Source organism: Mya arenaria, chromosome 3, assembly GCF_026914265.1.
Source record: "Mya arenaria isolate MELC-2E11 chromosome 3, ASM2691426v1".
NCBI lineage: Eukaryota > Metazoa > Mollusca > Bivalvia > Myida > Myidae > Mya > Mya arenaria.
This window is the reverse complement of record NC_069124.1, coordinates 19,511,956-19,531,068: the sequence shown is the minus strand read 5'-3', so window position 1 is coordinate 19,531,068 and position 19,113 is coordinate 19,511,956. Positions and strand designations below refer to the sequence as shown.

Genomic DNA, 19,113 nt, shown 5'->3' with positions numbered 1-19,113 from the left:
TTGTTAAGCTTAATTCAGTAAAACTTATGCTTGTTCTCAATTAACAGATTTATTCAGTCTGGGTTATTTAATCACTTATTGGGTGTCACCTTGGGGGACATTGTTTCTCGGAATGACAAACACATGTTGATTTATACATCTAGATCTTGTATGTTCGTAATTTGGCGATGTAAGCATCTAGTTAGTTAATAATTGCTTGTGTTATTTTTGTACCTGAATACCAGTATATATGTGTGAAGCTTTTAGCTTTAATGAGTTTGTAACAGTATACATTCAACTCAACTGTGTGTTTCAGATACTGTGGGGAACAGTGGGACCGATGCCCCATCCACAGTTGCCCCATCCATAGTTGTCTCTGAACATGCTGAAGGGCCGCCTCAAGGTAAATTGAACACAAAAACCAACTTTCTTTGCATTGTTATTTCTTGCTGGTGACCACAGCAGGGTTGGCGTCACAAATTGGTTTTGTGTGCAACATCAAGTCCACCTGAAACACACTTATTTTTTTATTTGGCCTTAACAGCATTTCCACAATCTGGCTTTCTGGTATAGGTCTAACACATGTATTTGGATGAAGTATGCTTTAAGTTATTGATTATATGTGTGTATTGAAATGAAGTACCTCTGTGTTCACTGGGTCATTTGTCAAAAAACTAGGTCGTAAGGTAGCATAAAAACAGCCTTGTTATTCGAGAGTGAGAGAGACAGAGAGGGCACATTTTGTCCACACAGCTATACTGCATTCATACTTTAATTAAAAGAACTGTTTTAAAAGACATGTTCCTATGTTTTATTACCTCCCAAAGTATGCTAAAAGTTTTTGAAGTTTTGTGTCTCACCGTGTGTTAAAATTTGTACTTTTAAATGTTTTTGTTTGTAAAATTGTAAAAAAAGTAAGGACTCCTGAAACGTGTTTGTGTATGCAAGACAGAATCAGTTTTCATAAATTCTATAATGCAATACTAAGTGCAATCTTTTCCTTTTTTGAATAGATTTGCCCAGTTTTACTTCTTCATACATGAATATATAAATATGCATCATATCCTAGCTTTTTTCCCCTTTAGACAATAATAAAGTTATGCTTGAAGTTTGTGAAGAATTTATTGAGAGCAATTGATTTAAAGTCATAGAATAAAAAAAAAAAATTATGAGTAGTGGCATGCATATCTGCTGTAATTGTTTATTTAAAGTGATAATTTATAATAAATTGATACATATGCTTTAAAACCCTTGTACGGTAAATGAGATTTAATGTTTAATACTTTTTCTTTTCTTTTTTTTTCAAAGTATTTGGCTTTTTCGCAATAATGAAGGATGGCAAAGAAGGGAGGGCATCCCCTATGTGCTCCACAGTAGTGTCATTTGGAAGGTATGTAAGGAAGATTTCATCGCTGAGATATGTTTACCCTGTATTGTTATATGGACATTTTCTGCACCTTCCATGGACAAGTACCAACCAAATGATCACTTTTCCACTCAAAAACATCCTTTGCCAAGACTTTTTATAGGCCCCTTCATAGAGCGGGACCTATTATAGTTTTACCTGGGGCATTGGAAGGGTGGACAGCAGGTTGTCGGCTCGAGGACTTTAGAAGACTTTGTCCAATCATCACCAAATTTGGTCAGAATATGTATTGGCATAATATCTTGGATGAGTTTGTTAACCAGTCATATTGCTCTATTCACTCAAGAATAATCCTCAATTAGTTATAGAAATTGCCTCAAATTGGTTTTGCCCCATCAATTTCTTTAGGAGCCTTTGTCGGATCATCAACAAATTTGGTAAAAATGGGTATGGTCATAATATCTTGGACAAGTTTAATAATCTGCTGTATCGCTGTAGTCAATTTAGAGGATCGCCCATTAATTATATAAATCACTTAAAATCAGTCTTGCAATATCAATTACTTTAGAAGTCTTTGTCCAATAATCACCACATTTGGCTAGAATGTCCATCCTCTAAATTAGGCATAACATACAAACTTTTATTACCAAACTTGGTGTCCTAAAACTAGGACAAGTGTATTTTGTAACAGTTGGCACTCTTGTTTTAATTGAACTTCTAAACCCAAAAGTTTACTATTTTTGTTATTTATTTGAACAGACTAAACCCATAGGCAACTGGAAATGTAAATAATTCAAGTGACTAAATCAAAGCAAATTAGTCATTTTAACACAATCCACTTTTCTGATCTGCAAGCTGGGGAAATACTTTGCATAAACAACACAAGTGAATCTGATCATGATACTTTTCAATCAATGGGAAATAGTTGGGCGAGACTTCAATTAAAATCCTTAGCATGATGCATGTTTTATTGTAATCAGTCTTGGATTTTCTGGTACCAATGAGTCATATATTTAGATCGGATGTTAAACAAAAAGTAGGCCCTTATTTTGTATGAAGAACAATTATATTCAGTGTCTGAAGATGATTAAGAGACATAACTCTCATCAGCAAAATAAATCAGTGTGAGAAGACCCCACCAACAACATGTACAGTTGTTTAGTATTGTAATAAGACAGACACAATTTTATAGCAAAATATGCCAAGACGAGAACCAGTCAACAATTTTCAAGAAATTGAATAAAGATATACTTTTAATTTCAATAAGTTAACATTATATATTTATATATTTCTGGAATGTTGTTAGCCTGAACGAAAATATTGGTGGTTTATACGAAAATTGTACAACTCAGACAATGAATTGCATGGGTGTCATTGTAATACTAGTTACCGGAGCCTACTGTATATATTCAATGGAACTAACCGGCTTACAGCCAAAGTCAGTGCATCAAAGTCAAAGTAATGCAATTTAGTTTCAATTTCAATTTTTGATACTTTAATTTATGCATAAGCCACAATTTGGTTAACTCGCTTAATTTATCTTAACAAAAAAGTGATAATCATTGTCATCACTTTTTCACAGTTAAAAGCTAGCAGCAAACATATTTGTTTATAGGTGTCACATCAGGGCTTTTTCACCAAAAATTGTGAAGAGGCCTAGCCTTTTGATTTTGGGAAATTTGAACGCGTGAAATTCTTGAAATTGGGAAATTAAAATGCATAAACGTCTCAAAATGGGAAATTCCACATGAGGATTGAAGACACCTTTTAAACATGGGTCAAGGTATCCATATGATACTTGGAACTCATGTTACAAAAAACAGGCTCATATCTTACATGTGAGTCTACTTCTAGCTGATTTTTTTTTTCAATTATGACCTTTTTAATATGAAATGTGTACAAACTTTCCACAGGGTCAAGCTTGAAAAGTCTAAAATGTATGGACTTCCAATTGATACACATGTTGATCTTATTGGGTGAGAAATCATGTCTTTGACCTCACTTTTTTAACATGACGCAATGACAAAAGAGGGAGAGAGATTAGTTTTAATCTTCATAGAGTTGATTCTTAATCGAGGGAAAGAATTAATAGCAATATATGGACAAATTAGTCCTCGAATAACATTTAAATCATACAGCATTTTTCTGTTGTTAACTTAAAAGATAAAAAGAATAATTTGCTCAAACAGAATAAATTTTTATTGTAAATTATTGAAGTAAGATCTTCCTTTTTGGAAAAATATCTGGGAATTGTGAAAAAAATATCTTGAAATTGGGAAAATATGCCATTTTTCCCAATTGTGAAGTAGCCTAATTTCGGCCCCTAGCAAAGAAGGTGAAAAAGCCCTGCACATTGTGACTGACCTTTAATGGTATCAGTATTTTTTTCAGTGCAAGATCAGATGACATCATAGTAGAGACAGCTGCTGCTCATGAGAAATTACTTGAGGTCAACATGGATGGCGAGGTTTGCTCTTTAGCTCACCTGAGCACAAAGTGCTCAACATGAGCTATTGTGATAGGGTGATAGTCTGTCGTCGTCCGCCCGTCAGTCGTTAACATTTTTTCTGCAAAAAACTTTTCGTCTTAAACCACTTGGAAATCTTCAACCAAATTTTACAGGAATGTTCATTAGGTGGTCCTTTTCCAGATTCCTTTCATAAAAGGGGTACCATGTAGAATTCTGGTTTCCATTGCCGAAAAGAAAAGCATTGAAAATCTTCTCAGAAACCACCTGGCTGATTTGAATATTATTTCACAAAAATGCTCCTTAGGTGACTCTATCAAATTCCTTCACCCTATGTCGTTTCGTAAAAAATCAACATGGCTGCCAGTGGGCGGGGCTAGTTTTCACTATATGGAAATCTCCTCAGAATCCACTGGCCCGATTTTAAAATAATTTCACAGAAATGGTCCTTAGGTGACCCTTTCCTTTATCCCTGCGTTTGATTGACAAAATAAACTGTCTTTTCTCTAACCTTTCACATCCAATCCTTTTGAAACTGCAAGACAAATGTTTATTTGAAAAATACCTGGAGTTGGATTAGCAGCCAGATTGAACTATTTAATTTCATAGTAATGGCTCCTGAATTCTTAAAATAGAAAAAACAGTTAGTGAAAAAGAACTTGTGTAACAGTGTACTCTAGATGACTATATTTCTGTTCCAATCTTCATGAAACTTGGTCAGACTGTTCCCCAGGTTAAATGACAGAAAGATTGAAAGTGGTTTCGGTGAGTAGATAAACTAGGTATCTAGGTAAAATCCCAGAAAAAAACTTTTAAACGCTCTAGAGGCTATATATTTTATTCCAATCTTCATCAATCTTGATTTGAACGTTCATTTTGATGAAATTCTCAGCATCGACGCTGGGTCAAGTGCTTTCATGATCTAGGTCAATAGGTCAAATATTGGAAGACGTTCATACTCATGAGAAATAATTAAAAATGCTACACCAAAATAACAATCATTAATTTCAAACAATTAAAAATAAACTCAAAACTCATTTCCATTTTTAACCATTCATCTGTCTGTAATATCCATTTAACAAACTTGTAAGATTTTTGGTATCTTTTGGCAGGTCAATATAGATGTTACTTAAACAATTTATATTCAAGAATGAATAAAAAATATTGTGATCAGTAACAACATTCAGTATTGATGGTAATAGTATTATTTTATTTTATTTTTTACAGGTGTTTCTTGCTGATGCTATCTTGAAGTGCCCCAGAATTCATCACCTACATGATAATGAGATTTTTAACGTTGGAGAAAATAATTTCAAATGGAAATACCTTCATACGGCTGGTAAGGTGTCTTTTAATCAAAACCGTATAATGGTATTGAATGAAATGAATTGTAACTTGATCATTCTTTATTTTTATTACAGAGAATGACCAATTGTGAAAAATGTGAATTGTGTAATATTTTATATATCATAACTGATGTGATACTGCAATCATGAAATGTCATATGTTATAACTATGCAAATTAGCATGTTAACCTTTGATGCATCCTACATGAATAGCAGTTTAATAATGATGCATTTTAGATGCTGTTAAAGATGATCATACAGCTGCAGATACTACAGAGATCACAGAAACATCTGAAGATGCCCTCGGTGAATCAGCAGAAGTCTTGGAACATGCTTATCAAGTTAAACTGCAGGCTTAATTAAGCTTATTATCTGTAAACAGGTTCATGCTTTTTTCTGTTGCACCTAGACATGTATCGACTTTGAAGTACCTCATGATGTATGCTTAAAGTTTGTAATGTACTGTGTGTGTGTGTTGAAGTGGTAAACTTGAGTGCTAATTAGTTCATACTAATTGATTTAAGCCTGATTGTGTAAAAGCTAACAGCTTATTTTAAACACACTCCAGTCGGTTTCCTTGGTCAAACTCACCAGTACTGAGTGTAAATATGAGAGGAAACTAGAACATTTTCCTGACTGGGGATCAAACCTAGCACCTCTCGGCTGCGAGGCGGACACTATAACTCTGAGCCATCCTTACATTAATTGAGTTTATGATCTGAAACAGGTACGTACATGTTTCTGTTGCATCTAGACTAGCATCGACTTTAAAGTACCTCATGATGTATGCTAAAAGTTTGTAATGAATTGTGTGTGTGTGTGTGTGTGTTGGAGTCAAACCTCAGAAAGTTTGTTAAGCTTAATTCAGTAAAACTTATGCTTGTTCTCAATTAACAGATTTATTCAGTCTGGGTTATTTAATCACTTATTGGGTGTCACCTTGGGGGACATTGTTTCTCGGAATGACAAACACATGTTGATTTATACATCTAGATCTTGTATGTTCGTAATTTGGTGATGTTGTTAATAATTGCATGTGTTATTTTTGTACCTGAATACCAGTATATTTATGTGAAGCTTTTAGCTTTTATGAGTTTGTAACAGTATAACTTCAACTCAACTGTGTGTTTCAGATGCTGTAGGGAACAGTGGGACCGATGCCCCATCCACAGTTGCCCCATCCACAGTTGTCTCTGAACATGCTGAAGGGCCGCCTCAAGGTAAATTGAATACAAAAACCAACTTTCTTTGCTTGTTATTTCTTGCTGGTGACCACAATCTGTTGATGTTAATTACTTAAGACTATTTTTCTGTGATGAGGTACCTCATAAAGTAGACATAATGCTTGTAAAGACATGTATTTGGATGAAGTATGCTTCGAGTCTGTGGTTTATTCCACTTTCAAGGGATTCAGGGCGAGGCCCTTTGATAGGTGATTATAGTGTCGTTTTGGCAAAAAAGGGGGGGAAAATTAACATTATTCACATGTTAAACTTGTTTTCAAACCTTTTATTCATCAAACCTATCGACATATTCATGAATGTCACTGTTTTGCTACATTTGCATAATGTTTAGGAGTCAATGCTCCTTTTAAAAAAAGGGGATGTTTTTACTGGGGTAGGGAAAAAACAAATACTTTTTCAGGAGGGGAATGGTGTCGAATTTCGGCCTCAAAACGGGCCAAAAAAACACATGAAAGGAATCAATTAATATGTGTGTTGAAATGAAGAACCTGTGTGTAAACTAGGTCATCTTTTGTCAAATTACTGAATACGAAGATCACATAATTAAGCAAAAGCGTTATTATACTCACCTGACCATTTTGAACCAGTCTTGATGAAGCTTGAAAAAATATTTACATTGAATTTTTGACAACTTTGATACTTGTTTTCCATAAGGAAATGGACATGTACTATGTTTAGCTATCAGCTATACTGCGGTTTGATAACCTCACAAAGTATGCTAAAAGCTTGTAAAGATTTGTGTGTTGCTCACTTGTTATGTGTTTAAAATTGTACCTCAGAATGTTTTTATGTAACTAAAATTTTAAGGACTTCTGAAACATGTTGGTGTACATACAAACCTATCAGTTTTTAGCATGTCTGTTTGTTTTTTTTAAGAAAATATCATCACCCTGGTATCTCGTCAGTGCCAGGAATTGTGTAAAAACATAAAAGTCACAACTCAAAAACAGTTTGAAGAAATTTCAATGAGATTTTGTATTAACTGTGACCTTGACATTGTCTTTGAGGGCAATTGCACTCAGGTGAGCACTTTGGACCATCGTGGCCCTCTTGTTAAAAATATTAGCTTATATTCTTTGTTGAAACATAGGTTATTATTTCATAATGAACAACGGGGATGAAAACCAGACAATATCTGAAGAGAATGATGAAGTTGATTCTGCTCACAGTGCAATGACCATGGAGAGAGAAATGGAATTCAAGACGGAGATTAAATGTATAAGGTAAAGGATATAAGAGACAGTTTATATTATTTAATGGCATCTCAATGTTAAGACTGTTAAGGTCTAGTTTCCTTCACCGGTAAAACCAGAATGTGTCTGTTTTAAAAGATTGTCAGAAAGATGTACATGTATCCCTGATGGGCATGGATCCCACAACTGTTTGAGTGTTTGAGTGAAATACCTGCACAAAGACTAGATTATTCACCTTGCTATCAAGGAATCTTGTTTTGTCATTTCATTTTATTGATTAAAGATGTGTTCAATATTATGTATAATCATTAATGTAAGTTTCTTTCATGTACTACTATATACTATAAAAATATTGGTGCCTGCTTCCCCAATAGAAAGGGCTACTACAGACACTATACCATGGAATTGTGAAATGCTTTATTTGACAGCAGCTATAGGTGACTTGTGCTAAAATTTTCTTTTTCGGTATATTAAACAATGGTATGTACCAAGTATACTTTGTAGTTCTAAAGCAATTGTTTGCAGGACATGTTTTTCTATTTTTGTACATGGCTTTTTTGCAGAATGTTTAAGATTTGACCCAGGAGCAGCTGCAGTACATGGTTGATCAGAGTGAGAGGCATCTGCGGAAAATATTTGGAGGATATATTCTCTGCGAGAGACATATTGCATTCAAGCAGGGAGGAAGAAGCAAAAGTAAGGCATTTGAACAATTTTAGGAATAAATGCACTGTACTTTTATGGATGATGATGATTTTACTTAAGGGCACACCAAATAATTTGTTTGTTAGATTTCGACAGACAACTTGAAGCAAGGAACGGGAGAAATGAATTTCATATTTCCCATATCTTTTACCAGGAGCTGAGAAAGCTGAAACCATTTAATTATATAATGCCATAAATACATTCTTGTATTTTCCCTTCTAAATACAAGTTCAAAAAGTATGCACATTATTATCCTGCTGTATTTTAATTTATTTTTTGTTTCGTATGAACTGATATTAAAAAAAAAAGATTTAAAATTGCAGCTGTAAACAGCATTGTAAAAAGATATCCTGTTTGTTTGTTTTTTTTCAGGAGAGCTGGACTTAAACTCGCGTATTGGTTCTTACACAGACGAGCAAGTGGACACAGTCATGCAGGCATCTTGAAAACATCTTCTGTAAACAGGATAACATGGTTTGTCAGCCACTCCTACAAAGCTCACAGATAAGTGGGTTATTTGTCCTCTACTTTATGGCAAATGCCCTTTGAGTTTCAAATGCAGGGGTAGTGGTAACCTTTGATTTTTAAACCACTGGATGAGGTACTACTTTCTTGATATAATTATGAAAATTATATAGTCTTTAACTTTAAAATATCTTTAACGCCCAAACACCAGGAGGGTTAAATAATAGTCCATAGTGGAGTGAAATTATTGTTGATTTCTATTTCAGTACCTGGACTATCTGCTGAGGGTTCTCCTTCCAGAAATGCTTGTGAAGATCCATATGGACTTACACCATACCAGCCATGCGGTCAGTGAACGGATTCTGGCCCATGACTTTCACCCAACTCTCTATAATACAGGTACATGATATAGACTGAAGCCAGAAGGTTACAGTTTGTAAAACTTATGTTTTTGAACAATGCACTTCCCTAATCCCTAGTGGGTTGAATTATATGCCCGCATTTCAAAGCAGAGGGAGACATAATGTTTTGGGGCCCCTCAAGTCAAGTCAATATTTGATTATATGGAATCCGACAATAAACAAATATTGACTTGACTTGAAGGGCAGGGTTCTCAATAAGAATTGTTATAAGAGGCTTTCAAATACTTTGAAGAGGCCCAAACATCCGAGCGTCGCAGACGCTCGCGTGCTAGGGGGGTCCGGGGGCATGCCCCCCACCCCGAATTTTTTTGATTTCTAGGTGTGAAATCGTGCATTCTGGGCTATTTTGACCATGATAAGGGTAGTTATTTTTGAAGACAATATAACACAATTTTGATTTAAAATGAATTGCTTTATTGATAAAAAAGAATCCATTTTTTTTGTTAAATATTAAAAATGTAAATTTTGGACAAATCATGGTAAGTTAATACTGACCACTTTCGATTATCATGTAAAACGTAACAAGAGCTCCTTTTCGACGGTAAACATTGGAATTTTACGGTACACAAAGAGTTTTTATGTCGTTAATTTGTACAATAGATAAAACTCTTTCTTTTACCACTGGCTGTTCACGGCGATGTACAAACAAACTTTTTTCGATTTTTAACCTCGCCATCTTTTTTGCGACGTAGGGGCTCAAAAATAGCAATTCTGGAAATTCCGATAATATCTATAATAAGCCGACCAATGAGAATTAACGACTCGGTGGGCGTGCAGTTCAAAGAGGTTAGATGCGCAGGTCACATAATTTAGATTTCCGGTTTCCGGCAGCATGTTTACAAAATTTCTTCGATATCATTTTTAAGAATTCGCCGATTTGAACCGGCCCAAATTCATTTTGAAGCGGCCTTTTTAAGCCGTTGGCCGGTTCCTATTGAGAACCCTGGAAGGGCTGCCTGAAGGTCAATTGATGGTTGAATGTTGCTTACGAATTTAGACTTGTTTCCCATTAAAAGTGTTTAGTCAAAAATAAGATATTTTTTTATAATCCAACAGCTTTGCCACACTCTGGCTGTCTGTTTTATCGATGGATGAAGTATGCTTCCAGTTACTGATGAAATATGCGTGTTGAAATGAAGTACCTCTGTGTGCACTGGTTCATCTTTTATCGATAAACTAAGTTGTAAGGTCACTTAAAAGCCCTGTTATACTCCAGAGACCATTTACACACTGTCTTCATAAACTATGGTCATAATGGCCTCCTTGACAAATTCTTGGACAACTTGGATACTTGTTTTTCATAATTGTATTAATCTTGAGATGGACCAATGTTTAGACCACACAGCTCAAATGCAGTCATATTGGTTTTAAAAGCTTTCAAAAGACAAGTCTCTATGTTTTTTTACCTCTAAATGTATGCCAAAAGCTTGTTCAGATTTTTTTGTCACTGTGTGTTAAAATTGAACCTCTGAATGCTTGTATGCAACTTATAATAGTGTACATGAGGCAAATATTTTTTATCTCATTAAATGTTATATTTATGCCCCACAAAAATAGGGGAGAAGGGGGCATATATAATATGCTTATTGAATTTTTTTTAGTCCTGTTATACTTTTCCTTCAGTTATAATACCTCTTCTCTATTGGTATGTTTCAGATTCTGTGGATGCTAGTCGTTCCCTTGATGCATCCTCGGAAGTCCCAGATTCTTCTGAAGATTCTGATGATTCATCCAAAGAAATCTCAGTACTTGATGATGACAGCCTAATTGATTCTGACTATGATCCTGAGCATGATGAATCTTCTGACTACTCTGAAATTGTACCACTATTCAACTATGTATATGGAAGAAACAAAACTGATTCCGAAACTGATTCTGAACAGACTGAAAGCTCTGGAATAATACCAGTTTTGAACAATATGGATTCTGACCAAGATCTTCTGCAGGATGCAGCTTCTGAATGCCCTGAAATAAACTTCAAAAACGTAGATGGAAGAAATGAGAACTCTGTCATGTCAAACATAGATGGAAGGAACAACAGCGATATGTCAGTACAGAAATCCAACAATGACCGAGATAGACACTGGGATAAAATACACTTTTGTTTATACTGTGGGAAGAGCTCAACCAATATTTTGACTCATTATTTAGGACCACACAAGAATGAAGAAGATGTTAAAAAGATATCAGCCCTGGAAAAAGGGTCAGACAAAAGGGAGCTGGAAATAATGAGACTAAGAAACGCAGGAGACTATCAGCACAACATGGGTGTTCTTAGCTCAGGTGAAGGTACTTTAGTAACATATACAAGACGAAATTATACGAAAGCAGATGATTATCTACCATGTTAAGACTGTTTAGCCTTTTTCCTAAAAGGCAACTTATGGCGGCACAGAAAATCATGCCCATTAAAAACAGACACAACTAGATTCCGCAAAGTACAAGCTCAAGCAACATTATTGCTTCCGTCTTCATTGCACATAAGTGAAGGCCTGAAAGAAAAGGTGATTAAAAAAATGGCAAATGATGAAGTAACAATATGTGCAAGAAATGACCGGATAATCGTAAAGATCGGAGAAAATCTGTTTCAAAAACATGGACATAATTCCCATATGACTTCTTTTATCAGTCAGAAAATGAGAGAATTAGCAAGGTTTCTGATTGCTGCCAAAAAAGAAGATACAGAAATAAAATGCTTAAGTGATGTTATTGATCCGACAAAATTCCAGGTTGCAATTAAATCCACAAGAATGCTCTGTGGATACAATGAAGTTGAAATAATTTTCTAAATCCCTAGCTAGCTCTCAAAATTGGACAGCAGTTGAAAAAATGTGCAAAAATTAAGAAATCAGAAGCAATTATAGGACGTTTACCTGGACAAGGACAGCAGGCAGATGACTTCATGATTTTGTGTGAGAATGACTGGACACATAGCATCTCGAGCTCTGCACTGCAGACCATTGTCAAAAACAAAATGAACAAGGCACAAATGCTGCCTTTGGCAGATGATATTAAGAAGTTGCAGACATGCTTGGAGAAAACTGCTGACGAATGCAGCTCAACTTTAAACTCGGAATTTGAAAAATAAGACTGGGAAATGCTTAACAAAGTTACCTTATCCCGTCTGGTAATGTTCAACAGGAAAAGAGGTGGTGAAGTAGAAATGATGAAAGTTTCTGATTATAATTCTAGGAAGGCTACAAGTACACCATTGAAAGAAATTGAGAGTGTACTCAGTCCAGTAGAAAGGATGCTTTGTGCCCGATTTGGCCGGGTGGAGATTAGGGGGAAAAAGGGCAGAACCGTGCCAGTCCTATTGCTGCCTGTGGTACAAAAGAGTATTGACCTCTTGTTGAAATACAGGAGAGAAGCAGGTGTACATGAAAAAAGCATCTTCCTATTTGCTAGGCCAAATTATGACTCTTTAAATCCAATTCGAATGTGTGATACACTTAGGTATTTTTTATCAAACCTGAATTTAACAGCAGAAGAGCTGCTCACCAGCACCAGACTGAGAAAACATGTGGCGACAGTGTCTCAAATTTTGAATTTAAGTAATGATGACTTGGAGGTGCTTGCGGACTTCATGGGACATGATATTGAGGTCCATATGTCATTTTATCGACTTCCCCAAAATACCATTCAGGTTGCCAAAATGGGCAAACTTCCGACAGCGTTCAACAATGGAACTATTAGCAAATACAGTGGCAAGTCTCTTGATGAGATCTCGTTGGATGAAGGTGAAAGCTCATCACTATTTAATGTAGATGCCAGTAGAGGTTTATTCATGTAAAACAAATAACATAATTTGTTGTTCAAGGTGTATAAGATGCCAACCATGCTTTTGCATTGTCAAATAAATTGAAGTCCTATTACATTTTCAAGAAAATCCTATAGTTTACAAATATAATTTCCTCCCATCGAAATATCATACTTGAATCTGCATCATGCATGTTTGATTTTTTTACTGGGGTAATTCAGCTCTTGAACTTTAGGATTCTTCCCTTAGTATGAATACCTATATCGGAATACCTATATTTCTGAAAATAGAATATTTTTATGGAATAACTTAATGTTTAAATGACATAAGGCAAAGATATTTAATCTAACAAGTTTTTGATAGATGGCATCAAGGTTAAAGTGACTATGAAATAATAAGACATCCACTGTTTAACTGGCGTATGGAATAGCATACATTACTACCATTGAGAACCTGTTTTTTTGTGATATTGTTTGGAATGTTTTGGTTTATTGTGTTTTTCAGAGCTAAGCAGTGATGAGGAAGCTGAAGATGATGAGGTGATGGACAGCAGTTCAGCCTCAGGTGCGACAGATGTCACTGTTTCTACAGGGCGCAGTTCAGCCTCAGGTGCGACAGATGTCACTGTTTCTACAGGGTGCAGTTCAGCCTTAGGTGCGACAGATGTCACTGTTTCTACAGGGCCTGCTCTAGTGATGCATTCTAATGAACGTAAAAGGTCAGCATTGGAAATAGAGAGTCACATGTCGTCGAAGATGCCAGCTCTCGAGGCAGCGAATGAATGTAAAGAATTCGGGACAGAAGGTATTTATTCATTCTAGTGTGATGCTTACATCTAATGCAATTATTATCTTAGTGTACTAAATTGTATAGAGCAGCACCAATGTATAGATGAATGTATATGTAAATATGAAAATTCTCAGTGAAATAAAATCTGTTGGGTTTTACCATTTTCATTTTAACCATGATTTGCATAGTCCCAGAGGTCATAATGTTAAATCTTCGATGCCTGGTGACATATGTTTTTAATATATGAGAAAGGGGTTTATCTGATTAAGAAAGTAGAAGTAAAATGGCTAAAATTACATATCAATGTATGTTTTTTGCATTTGATATTGTTACTCTAAATATCTATTGCAGTTGAATAAGAAACAATCAATTTTGCAACCTTTCAGCACCAAAATTGTCACCTTTTAATACTTCTTATAGTAATGTCTTCTACTGGGAAAGAAATACAATTAATAATTTTACTTTTTAAATTATACCAAATGTATACTAGTATATATTGTCAACAGGCATCCGAACGATGGCTTGATTACCTTAACATATAAATGTTTCTCAGCTCCCTATAACATAACGATGGGGTTTTATCTTATTTGATAATCAATTTAAGGTAGATGTCCAGGACCCAGTTCTGCAAGTCCTGAGGCTGAAAGGAAATCATCCAAGGGTCCAAAGCAAGGTTAGACAATAATATTACGGCTAAATCAGACATTATGATTTTAGTAGGCAACTGTTGCTTATATTGCTTGATCATAGATTAAGCAGAATTTTGCCACTTTTGTGGGTTTTTTTACTCCACTTGTGGAATGGTGAGACTAACATTAACATGATAATTTTGAGTTTCAAACACTAGTTCCAATTTCCTCAAACCACTCTGCACATATCTTCGAACTCTTCTGCTGCCAACAAAAACCTGCATTGTTCATAACATCAGTAGGTAGAAATATGATCGAAAGTATAACGCTGTTCCTGGCTTGGTGATTAATTCATGTTATTATTTAATCTTTATCTTATGTCCAGCTTAAATCCTCTCTTGCATTTCAGCCAGGAAGGTTCAGCGTTTAACACAGGAGCAAAGCCAACTCCTAAGAAAACTGTTTGAAGTGAACATTACTATGAGACGGGAACTGAAGATGATAGACTGTATTAATACAATCAAAAGCCAAAAGTGTTTGAATTCTCTGAAGTGGATTAAAATAAAAAACACAATACACAATTGGATAACGACAGAGAAACGCAAACTAAAACACTGATAAGTGTTCAAAGTGCTCGTACAGCTTGTACGTAGTGTCACCCTGTCCAAGCATGTCTCTGTTAGCAGTTGTTTTTGCATTTATATCTTATAGTGGATTGCAACCAAAGTCACAGAAAAATGTGTTGATTCTCATCCGTATTTTGAATAAAATAAATGGAGCTGATGGGCGTATTTTATTTTTTATATTGGGATGAGAATCTAAAATATTATTTCTCTGGCCTAAGGCTTTATCCTTAGTATGTATCTATTTTAACATCATGATGGAGTCATTGTTACTTTTCATTATTAAAAATAGATTTAAACATCTTAGATTTCCCGAGGTTTTGAAGAGCATATTTTAAACAGTCCATGGGCATCTCGAGCACATTTTACACAAATATGTTCACATAAATGAGGTTGAGTGTTGCATTACCCAGCCTTTTTTATCAAAAGTTGCTCTTACTTAATGCAGAATTATTTCAGAGAATTATTATATTGTCTTAATTGATATTTATTTATATCATTAGGGTTTTTTAAGAGTTTATTTTTGCATGACAGTAATGGGCCTTGAAAACTTCTAAATGGCTTTAAATGCTTGTCCAAGCACTTTATTTTGACTTGCAGTGTATATCATCTAGGGTAATTAACATATTTTTTAATTGATTTTGCAGAATAATTTCAATAATTAACCTATTTTCAAACAGTTTTGTCTTCAGTGACCACCATGACTTTATATTTTGTCACAACTAAGACTGGTTCCAAGGTCAAGCGCATTGTAAACGGAAAAATAGGAGATATGCGTTGAGAAACGCTCAACCAACAATTTAACAAAAAGGGTGTGTCCTGTACTACACTGAATTATGTAGATGCAATGTGTCAATATAATTGTTTGTCATATACAGATTTTGAGAGTTGTCAATTGGTTTATTCAAACAGTTGTTTCTTGTTTGTATTTTAGGAAGAAGGTGGGTTTTTTTATACACATTAACAGTTATTTTGTAATTTCATGGTGTCAGTTATTGGTTTGCCTTTGCATGTTTTGCGGTTCATATTACTTTGTCAAATAGTAGTTTCTCCTTTGTATTTTGTGATATATTCTTGGCATGTAGATTGCAAAATTTTGTACGCATTAGTTTATTTTACAATTCTGATGTCGATGTATGTGAGGGATTAACATTGTTCATTGTTTATAATTTTCCATAATTTATTAAAATTGCATAATCATGGCAACTCCACTCTGCAATATTCAAGAGTAGATCAATGGACAAACTCTTGGCATTATTAATTATAAAGATATTTAATTATATTCGCTTTAGACTTTGAAAATAGGCGAGGGCTCGCTCCACATTGCTCTTTGTTGTTGTTTTTTAGCTCTACTGGCCAAAGGCCAGAAGAGCTTATGCGATGGTAATGTGTACGTAGTATGTGCATCCGTGCGTTCGTGCGTCTGTAAACAATTGCTTGTGAACACGATACAGTCTTTAGTTTTGATTGTATCTCGATGAAACTTGTACAGTATCTAGATATCCATTAGAGCTGGGTTCCTTTAAAAAACCAGCCAGATCCGCCCATGCATGCCTAGATTATGGCCCATGATAGTATAAAAAAATGTTATTGTGTATTCAATTGGTTGTGAACACGATACAGTCTTCAGTTTTGATTGTATCTCGGTGAAACTTGTACAGTATCTAGATATCCATTAGAGCTCGGTTCCTTTCGAAAACCAGCAAGATCCGCCCATGAATGCCTAGATTATGGGCCATGAAAGTTTTAAAGAAATGCTTTCTATTTTTAGCCAAGTTTACATGTACATGTAAATTCAAGTCTAGAGTTAAGGGAGACACTGCAAGTCTAGGATTTTGAGAGACAATTTGCTTTTTGCTTCTGCAGTTGATTTTGTGAATTACTCTGCCTTGTTCTTGTTGAAAGCCCAAAGGCCATTTTTTAGCTTTAAGTTCTGTAGTTTGCGCATTCATCTTCACAAAATTGGTTGTGAATGTTTAAGTTATGCACCTGGTGTCATTACTGGCCACACCCAGGGTTCACAGGTTTGGTAAACATAAATCTGGAAAGGTTTGAAAAAAAAATTGTGTGTTCGTGCATCCATCTCGGCACAATTGATTGTGAATGTTTGTTCAAATTGATCAATGTTGTCCTAGGATGCCCTTGACTTTGACCTTTTGACCAACTTTTTTGAACTTTTAAAACTACAGAAATTTTTACTATGAGTACAGTTTTGAAAGCATTTTTTTTTGTCAGATGACTTTTACTTGGCACACACTAAAATAGTTCATGCAACTAATCTGCTTACAATACTTTCTGGGCTCAGATGTTGAACGTGCTACGTTTTCAGGTAACCCAAACACAAAACATAAACTATATGTCTGTTGCCTTTTACCCATACATACATGCTCTGGATTGATATGACCACAAAAGCCATGCCAGTAGAGCATAGGCCCTTTTGGGCCTCTTGTTTAATTAGTTTTGCTCTGAAGCAAAATGCTAACCATCTATTCTTCTGTTTATATTTGCAAATCAAATAGTTAAAATTCATGTATAATACTTGAAATAAATTTGCCTTAAATATGATGCCTTGTTTTACACTGATGGTGGAGATACAAAAAGTTCCTGCACAGAGTTCCATCTACATAATGGAATGCATACAATGTATTGAACGATCTATATAATGGACTTTGAGGAACAAAATACTACGTCATTATCTTGATGAAACCCTGAAGTGGCTTCAAGGGGGACGGAACCCTCTACTGGGAATTGGCCCTTTGTGCTCTAAATGATAGCAAAATTTTATATTAGAGGCCAATGGCCAACAAAGTTCTGGTACACGTTTAATATTATGGTCAGTTTGAAACGCTGAGGGTTAAATAATGAAGATATACAACACCAAGAGGACAAATTTTAAAACCTAAAGAAATATTCAGATGTTTTTCTGAAGTATACTTTTACTCTAGCACCGCTTATTAGTTGCCGACCTAAAAATCCGAGTTTCCGAATGACAAATATGTCGGATTCCCTTACTCAGTTATCTCCCTCGACAACAGTAATATAAGACTTTTGCATCTTCGCTTTTATTCTTGACATCCAACAATTTTTACGCAATATGAAAAACTAGATGAAAGTAAGCTCCATCAGTAAATATAAGTATCAATATAGGAAGAAACATAAACTTAGGCAAAACTATGCATGTATCACTTTTAGTTTTAATTTTAATGCTGTCTGTTGTGTTTGATTAGAATAAGGCAAAAGCCGAACAAGAGTTCAGTACAAAGCGTGTCTTTGTTAATTGTGTTTAAGTCAATGAAAGCAACACCACTGGAACACGTGTTGCATGTCTATCCGGTCTCCGGACAGGTGAACATTTGGTTAAAACGAAGTCTCGATGTCAAAGTAATCTGATAGTCCGCCGAAACAAACAAAATAAAACTTTTTTAGACTCCTGGCGTTTATCATGTAATTTTCCAAACGACATTAATGGCGCCGGTTGTTTTTACAACTTGGTTATGTTGTTGTGTGTACGCAAACTAATATACACCCCCACACACCCCGTAAAATTAGATTTTTCTGACCGCTCCAAGATGGTACCACTACAATCCTTGGTAAACACCCCTAGTTTTATACATGATATGTGTTGTGTGTCATTTGTACATGTGTGTGTTGTTTTTCTTTGGCTATGCACCTTTTAGGTCTCAGAATGCATTTGATATGAGAACAATAATCAACGATATCACGGCATTGTTCCCAGACATTAAATATAAGTTCAGTTTATTTACTTATTTATTTTACAACGATTGTGAAACAAAGTTGTTACAACATTATATTAATCACTCACGATGTTACGCGATAGTGTGGTGTTGTGTTGTGGGGGGAACCTGAGTGCCCAGATGAATACCGCTAGTCCGGCTTGGTGTCCACAAACCAAACCCACATGCGCCCAGGCTGGGAATCGAACCCAGGTCGGCTAGGTGAGAAGCGAGTGCGTTAACTGAACATAAGAACTAAAGAAAGCGGCTATTGACTGGCGCGGTTACACTACCACATACGAAAGTTACTGGAACAAATCATATACCATGAATGCATTTTGACATCAACGACAGGGAACAAAACAATGTAATCTTTTGCGCCCTACCCACC

At 35.3% G+C, this 19,113-nt stretch overlaps 2 protein-coding genes and 1 long non-coding RNA gene across 3 annotated transcripts; all 3 read left to right on the top strand.

Moving 5' to 3' along the window:
- The first annotated feature begins 332 nt into the window (after window positions 1-332).
- On the top strand, window positions 333-6,351 carry LOC128227030 (uncharacterized). Its single transcript, XR_008259756.1, has 4 exons — window positions 333-382; window positions 1,288-1,369; window positions 3,737-3,812; window positions 6,292-6,351. It is a non-coding gene; the product is annotated as an uncharacterized LOC128227030 (long non-coding RNA).
- A 2,714-nt stretch (window positions 6,352-9,065) lies between these two features.
- LOC128228412 (uncharacterized) lies at window positions 9,066-12,094 on the top strand. Its single transcript, XM_052939716.1, has 2 exons — window positions 9,066-9,164; window positions 10,844-12,094. Exons 1-2 carry the CDS (start codon window positions 9,068-9,070, stop codon window positions 11,536-11,538), a joined length of 792 nt encoding a protein of 263 aa, XP_052795676.1. The 5' UTR covers window positions 9,066-9,067; the 3' UTR covers window positions 11,539-12,094.
- Window positions 12,095-16,438, top strand: LOC128228411 (uncharacterized). The gene is made up of 4 exons (XM_052939715.1): window positions 12,095-12,927; window positions 13,452-13,751; window positions 14,341-14,409; window positions 14,775-16,438. The coding sequence occupies exons 1-4, from the start codon at window positions 12,285-12,287 to the stop codon at window positions 14,981-14,983; spliced, it is 1,221 nt and encodes a 406-aa protein (XP_052795675.1). The 5' UTR covers window positions 12,095-12,284; the 3' UTR covers window positions 14,984-16,438.
- Window positions 16,439-19,113: the final 2,675 nt, after the last annotated feature.

Bases quoted from the DNA above. Each gene is read 5' to 3' on its own strand.
- LOC128228412 (XM_052939716.1), top strand. From the start codon at position 9,068: ATGCTTGTGAAGATCCATATGGACTTACACCATACCAGCCATGCGGTC. The intron at 9,165-10,843 runs GTACATGATATA...GGTATGTTTCAG, and splicing joins CCCAACTCTCTATAATACAG to ATTCTGTGGATGCTAGTCGT.
- LOC128228411 (XM_052939715.1), top strand. From the start codon at position 12,285: ATGCTTAACAAAGTTACCTTATCCCGTCTGGTAATGTTCAACAGGAAA. The intron at 12,928-13,451 runs GTGAAAGCTCAT...TGTGTTTTTCAG, and splicing joins TGAGATCTCGTTGGATGAAG to AGCTAAGCAGTGATGAGGAA. The intron at 13,752-14,340 runs GTATTTATTCAT...AATCAATTTAAG, and splicing joins TAAAGAATTCGGGACAGAAG to GTAGATGTCCAGGACCCAGT.